Source organism: Uloborus diversus, chromosome 2, assembly GCF_026930045.1.
Source record: "Uloborus diversus isolate 005 chromosome 2, Udiv.v.3.1, whole genome shotgun sequence".
Classification (NCBI taxonomy): Eukaryota; Metazoa; Arthropoda; class Arachnida; order Araneae; family Uloboridae; genus Uloborus; species Uloborus diversus.
The window spans coordinates 62,064,213-62,071,837 of record NC_072732.1 but is presented as its reverse complement, the minus strand read 5'-3'; the positions used below and the strand labels follow the sequence as shown (position 1 = coordinate 62,071,837).

General features: G+C 37.5%; 1 protein-coding gene across 1 annotated transcript; it reads right to left on the bottom strand.

Annotated features, from left to right (window-relative positions):
* Positions 1 to 6,619: 6,619 nt before the first annotated feature.
* On the bottom strand, positions 6,620 to 7,393 carry LOC129216341 (uncharacterized). The gene has a single exon (XM_054850553.1). The coding sequence runs from the start codon at positions 7,391 to 7,393 to the stop codon at positions 6,620 to 6,622; it is 774 nt and encodes a 257-aa protein (XP_054706528.1).
* Between the last annotated feature and the right edge of the window lie 232 nt (positions 7,394 to 7,625).

Below are 7,625 nucleotides of genomic sequence, written 5' to 3'. Positions count from 1 at the left end.
GGGGGTTCTACGTGTTTTTTTTTTACCGAATAAATAATTGCAATTGTTTTTTACAATTTAAGAGGTCATGGGAAAGTTCGAATAGTACTCGACTCGAACCAAATAAAGAGAAACAAAAAACTTTTTTTTTTTGACAAATTGACCCATAGTTACTGGGGGGGGAGAGATTTTTTGGAAATCAAAATAATGAAACAAATACCCTGTAAAGTTCCCCATCCCCAATCCCACGAAAGTGATTTTTTTTTTTTAATTTTAACAATCGATATTCACTTCTGGGGGGGGGGGCACCCACATTCGCCCCAACATAGCTGGAGGGGGGATTTGCTACGTGGTTTTTTTTATTAATTTAATGTTATTATATAATTTTTAGCTATTTCACTTATGTTAATATTTTTCTTTTATTTTGACCTTTCATCCACCCATGCAGCGTGTGACCCAAAAATAGTGGGCGGAGGGGGGGGGGGGTGGATTAGAGCCAAAATTTTTAATTACATTTTTTTATTATTTTAACCGGCCACCCGCCATAAAACAGATAAACCGTGTTTTGGGAATTGAAAAATTCATTTTGTGTTGAATAGTCCATTTATTGAGAAGGCTATAGGCTATATAACATTGCGCTTTGACTAATAGGAGTGGAGCAGCAATAAGAAATGTAATGAAAACGGGAAAATTTATATAGTAATTGTATAAAATGCTTGGAACGCCGAAGACACGTACATTTTTGAGGTAGACCGTGCAACGCCTGGCAATGCAGCTAGTAGACTCATAATTGCTGGGGAGGAGAGATTTTGTTTTGCAATTAAAACAATTAAATATATGCTCTGTAAAATTCCCTCCACGAAAGTGATCATTAATTTTTAATTTAATCAATCGATAATTCACTCCTGGGGGGGGGCACCACGTTGTAAAACCGCGCACCGTGTAGCAACCCCCTCCATAGGTGTGGAGGGGGGGATTGCTACGAGTTTTTTTTTTTTTTTTTTCTTTTTTTTTATCGAATAAACGTTCAAACTTATTTTTTTTTTTTTCAATTTAAACAGTCATGCGTAAGTTCGAATAATACTCGACGTGGACCAAATAAAGAGGAACAAAAAAAAAATTTTTTGACAAATTGACCCATAGTTACTGGGGGCGAATTTTTTTTGGCAATCAAAATAATGAAACTAATACAATGTAAAATCCCCCCCCCCCCAGGAAAGTGATCATTTTTTTAAAGTTTTATAATCGATACTTTACCCTTGGGGGCCACCACGTTCGCCTCAACATAGCTGGGGGAGAAATTCGCTACGTGTTTTTTTCTTATTAATTGAATTGCATTTTTTTATTATTTTAACCGGTCACAAGCCATAAAAGAGATAAATCGCGTTTTGGGGGCTCAGCTCTTGGTCTATAAGTAAATGCAAAAATCCATTCCTACACATATATCCTTCCACTTTTCAGGCGCTAAATATATGTTGGCGCCAACGGTCAGACAGTGCTTACAAGATTTTTTTTTCTTCTCGTGAAAACGGCAATAAAATAAAAGATATTATTTTTCGCTTTCGGGATTTTTTTTTATCCGAACAAATTTGAGTAGATTGAGCTGCAAATCATACATGCCTTATTTTCTGGGAACGACTTTCTTTGATTTGACGTGCCATATGCTTGGTTCGGTATTACACAACATAGGTATTCTGAAAGATATTTCTGAATTGTGTACGGATTTGTTTTAATAAATATAGTTTTTGAAAGGTCAAGAATTTCTCATTACCATGTATCCGAATACCGGTCGCCACCCTATCGCCCCCCAGAAATTTATCGCCTTCTAGAAGAATTCGATCGCCCTTTTGGGGGCGATTACCCCCAGGTTGGGAATTACTGACTTACCTGAAAAGATATCGATGCATAAAATCAATGTGTAGAAAAACATTACCCAGCCGCAAATAGTTGCTATATATATGTAACAAACAGATGAAACTAATGTTGGATTTAGCCTGATCTCTAACTCTTTCTCTTCAAACATGTGCTCCTTTCACTGATGATTGAGATAAATCTGAGACTAGGAATTTAGGTGTTTAATTAATTGAGCTGAAACAATGATGATTTCGTATCTCCAAGGACAACTATGGGTACTTCAATAAATTGTTATTTTATTGAGCCTAACTTTTAAGATTTATAAGTTTTATTCATGAGACAGAAAAAAAAAATAAAGTGATTTTAGCAGGAAGAAGGAGAAAATATCTTCCAGTTATAAGTGGATTATTGTATGTCGTATGCATACTTGTTCTGATGGATAATAGTTTGATAATTTTATCAGTATGCAATAATATACAATTTTGCCATTGAAAGTAGAAAGAAAAGTGATCTGCTTTCCATTGAAAATTAGATTCATTGTGTGGCAAATGTTGTTTAACTGGCAATTTTTATTCTGGACAGAAAAGCTATAACTAAAATAGACGAGTTTCGCTACCAAGGGGATTCTTTTGTTTCAAAGAACGTCGCAGCTGGACGGTTGAAATAAATGGGTGTATTTTGTCAAATATACTTATTTACGGATAAAACAAATTTTCTCAAACTTGGAATTGAGGCGAAAGATGGTAGACACGGTATTAATATCCAGAAAATCCTAACAATTATGATTCCATTGGGAGGTTATGGAGGAATTAGTTTTAGTCTCTCCCAAAACTAGTTTGGACATAAAAATACCAGAGTATATTTAAGGGCTGTAATTCAAAAACAAATCAGAATGTTCAGTTTCAAATTTTTTTCTTTGTGTATTTTTTCTGTATGTGCTGCTGCTGTAAAATAAATAATAAAAACATAAAAACTAAAAAAAAAAAAAAAAAATTAAATTTAAAAAATATAGAAAAACGAAAAACAAAAGCGGCTGCAGCCTCACAGCCGCCCTCTTTGATTCGCCACTGAAGCTCTATGTCTTCGTCCTACAAGCCTTGTGTGTAAAAAACTCGTTGGCTGAGTTACGTTTGGAAAAATCTAAAAGCAATGTTTTCGTGCTTTAGATTCTTGTCGAACTTCGGTGCCATATGGAATCGCTCTTCAAAATCCTCCCCTCCCCACCCCACACCCGGCCCAGCTAGGAACCTCCTTGACTTCGCTTCATTGGCCTATTGGAAAAATCAAGCACTGGGCCACTGGGAGTAAAATTTCGTTCGCTTTTGTTTGAGTTGGTAATATATAAAAGTAAAACCAATGCATTCGTGTTTTAGATTTTAGTGGAACTTCAAAGCTCTGTGGCATCCAGGGTCTGAATAAACCTACTAGACCGTGCCCTAGGGGCTGACTTTTTAGGGGTCCAAAAGATTTAGGGGTACCATTGAAACTGTTTTGGCCTATGGTTAAAATTATAAAGTTTCACAACCGGTGGACTTCAAAAACGTGTTCGGCCTAGGGCCTCCCGATACTTTAATCGGGCCCTTTTGGGGCATCACACGAAACCCGACGCGCGGTCGCTTAGCGTTAGGCCTGCACTACTTGGACTGCTTGTTTTACTGTTAATTTAACAATTAAATGAAACAAAACTATGTTTTATACGGATGCAAATGCGCCAATTGTATTTGAGCAGACAGCTCTATATTTTCTGACCTCTTTAGAACTTTAAAAATTGCATTTTTAGAGAAGGTAGACAAAAATATATTGCCGACCTGTTTTAGGTGATAAGATAGTTTCGGGGGGGGGGGGGGGTCTTTCTTGTGGTTGCTTGTCGACCAGCAGATCAAAGAAAATTTCGAAGCGAAGCCCTTCGGTTTTTCTTTTTTTCTTTGATGAGAAAAATTTATTTTACCTGTCTTTTAGTACTGATTCGGGACTGAAAAATAATTTTTTTTCCCGGAACAAACTTCCATCTGAGAACAATTCGGAACAAACTGGAGATGCGAGGCCCTCGGAGGTGCGAGGCCGTGGGCTGTCGCCCTCTTCGCCCACGCCTTGCTATGCCTCTTGATAAAAAACAACATTTTTTTTTTTTTTTTTGCAGTGTAACATTACCAAATATCCCCTAAAATCTGGTCTTAAAAAACTGACTTCGAAAATTTTCCGGGAGAGCGTTCCTCTTTCACCAATACCGTTGAAGATCGTCTTAAACTTTGTTTTTAGTTCTTCGATCTATTTCTGAGGGAGCGCATCCGAATCTTTCTTCCCCACATCACCAAAGATCGTCTAAATTTGCATTCATATGGCTACAATTTCGAGCAATTTCTAGAGAAGAGCCCCTGAACCCCTAATTTCTCAACATAATCGGAGATAACAACTGCGTTTTCAAAAGTTTCAATTTCGAAAAAATGGACGATGGAAGCGCCCTTGAATCTTTCTCCCCTAACATGACCAAAGATAGTTTAAAATGCATTTTTAAAACTAAAATTTCGAAAAAGTTCTCGGGAGAGAACCATCCCCCCCCCCCCCCACTTCTGAGTGAATATTTTGCTTACGATTAGGCTCATATTTCTAATACTCAAATCTAGTTTCGATTCCCTGACTCCATTTTAAACTCTCGCCACGGCACTGCCCTGTCCCCCCACCCCAAGGTTTTCTGGGGGTTATCTCAACCCTCATGCTCCCTGGTACAGTGTGGTACCTGTTAGATACGACATTAAGTGAACACCACTTTGTCCATTCATATACTTTTATTTCTTAATATTTCTTAATAAGATTTCTTAAAACACCGCTTAAAACATCTCAAATCAAAACTTAGCTGTTCTAACAAAACATATCCACTGTTGCCAAACAAAAACGTACAAACTCTTAAAGGATGGGAAAATAAAGCAAAGCTTGCAACATTCTCCCACCTTTTGATTATTTTTTTTTTTTACATATTTGACACATAAAATCAAAACTTATTAAAATATTAAAACTTTCATGTTAACAAATTGAACTTTAATAATAAAATTAATGTCTCTTAGTAGTTTAATCCTAAAATTATACCTCATAAACATGAAAACAAATTAAAATATAAATTATAAATCAAATGTCAAAAATTTTTGGTTTCTTAACTTTTCTACCATATCTGGTTTGAATCGGTTCTGGGGTGACACCAATTCCTGGATCAATAGTGTCAGTTTTATCATCTATAGTCGATTCAAACCTTTTCACCTGCAGAGTGCTCGGCTTCTACATGTTTTAATATTTTACTGTTAAATAGTTCACTAGAGCAATCCAGTTCTAAAGGGTATAAACGTTGTACTGGACGAATTAATTAGTTTTCACTTTTACGACTCGAACAAAATTATCTTTGCCTGGGAGCACTTCTACTACACGTCCCATCGGCCAATCTAGTCGTCGTTTGTCACAACCGATGAGGACTATGTCTCCAACCTTTATTCCGGTGACGAGGGCTTTGTTTGCCTGCTGGTGAACAAGCATACCAAGATATTCTTCCTGAAATCTCTTCCTTAGGTCCTTTCTCAACCTTTGTTGGTATCTGACCCTCTTAGAAAGATTGACACTGTCTAAATTATCTATGTCAGGCACTCCCACCGTTTGAACTTCTTGGATGAACAGTGCTGGAGTTAATGGTGTCAAGTCCTCCGGATCTTTAGATAGATAGTTTAGTGGCCGTGAGTTGATAACTGCCTCGGCATCACATAGAATTGTACACAACTCTTCAAAATTTAAGGAAGCTCTTCCCAAAACTCTTCTTAAGATTTTCTTCACCATTTGGACTATACGTTCCCAAAACCCGTCCCACCAAGGGGCTGTAGGAGGGCTGAACTCCCATTGAATTCTCAAAATTGAACTCTCTTGAAGTATTTTACTCCAGTCAAGGGAGGCAAATTGATTAACCGCGCCAACAAAATTTGTTCCATTGTCACTATATATTTTCCGAGGTCTGCCTCTTCTTGCTATAAATCTTCTTAATCCGAGCAAAAATCCGTTAGTGGAAAGGCTCTGAATCAATTCTAAATGTACAGCCCGATACACGGCGCAAGTAAATAATAATATCCATGCTTTATCTCCCTTCTTCAGGTAAAGTGGTCCGGCCAGGTCAACCCCTGTCACCTCAAAAACCAATGCATCTCGTACCCTTTCTTCCGGAAGGGGGGCAGGCATGGTTTCTAATTTCTTTGACGCATATCTCTTACATCGAATGCATTGTTTCAAGACCCTTTGAACCGTCTTCCGGCCTCTAAGAATCCAAAATTTTTGTCGAAGATCTGCCAGGACAACTTGGGTTCCACTGTGGCATGAGACCAAATGCCTTTCGTAAATTAACTGTTCCACTAGAGGATGATCAGAGGGTAAAACTATGGGACATTTATAATCTTCTTCATCTTTCCATCTGAAAATCTTTGTCTTGACTCTCAAAATTCCTTCATCTTCAAACACACAGATGAACTTTAATTTTTCAATATCCTCAGATGAGAAGGAGTTATGTTGTATGAACTTTATTATTACTTTTTCGGCTTTTTCTAGCTCACGAACTTTAAGCTCTCCATGCTGTCTTTCTTCTCTTTTCTTACGGGAATTTTCTAAGAACCTTAATATCCATCCCATCATTCTTAGATTTTTCTTGTATGTCGAAAAGTAGCTGAGAAGAAAAGTCCTTGACATTATTTAATGCCATTGCAACTACCTTGCGTCTTTCACTGTCAACTTTTTCTGTGTCATCAATTAAGGTAGAATGAGGTCATTCTTCTTTCGGTAACTTCAGCCAATGAGGACCCTCCCACCAACGAGATTCTATCAGTTTGTGCACTGAGCAACCTCTTGAAGGTAAGTACGAAGGATTCTCTGAACCTGGCACATGTCGCCACTTTGTTTGGTCAGACAATTTCCTTATCTCCTTAACTCGATTTTTTACAAACACAGTCCATGTATCTTCATGAGTTATCCAATACAACACTGAAGTCGAGTCCGTCCAATAATATTCTTCAATGTCTTGGATACTTAAAGCCCTTTTTACTGTATCAGTGAGACGTACGCCTATTGTGCATGCCATTAATTCCAGCCTAGGGATTGACATCGTTTTCAATGGTGCAATTCTTGATTTAGCAAGTACCAATTGCACTGACACTTGATCTTTACTTTCGCTTCTTAAGAAAGTGACTGTTACGAAAGACAATTTAGATGCATCACAGAATGTATGAAGACTGATTGATACACAGTTGTCGATTGACATATATCTTGGAATTTCAACCACCTTCAAAAGATGAAGGTCCTTAAACCACTTCTTAAACTTTTCAGTTACATCTGTTGATAGTTCGTCATCCCATCCGAGTTTTGACTTCCAGCTTTCTTGAAGAAGTAATTTTCGATACAATGTTACAGGACAGCAAAACCCGATCGGATCAAATACTCTTTGTGCAACGGAAAGTAACTTTCTTCGAGTAAATGGCTCTATCATTTCAACTCCTAAATCAACATCACAAGATAAAGTGTCAGTTCTACGATTCCACAGCATTCCTAAGACTTGAGAGATTTTTTATTCAGAAGTTGAGACATTGAAATCAGTAAGCTCCCAGCCTCTCAATTCAAATTTTGCGCTTGCCATCAACTGTGTAGAGACTTCTTTAAAATGCTGAGCTTCACTTTTTGTGTCCAACGATGTAACGCAATTGTCAACGTAAAACGATTTCAACAACATTTCAGCAATTTCCTTATGTTCGATGCATGAGTTTTCCAGATGATGCCGA

Bases quoted from the DNA above. Each gene is read 5' to 3' on its own strand.
- LOC129216341 (XM_054850553.1), bottom strand. From the start codon at position 7,393: ATGCTGTGGAATCGTAGAACTGACACTTTATCTTGTGATGTTGATTTA.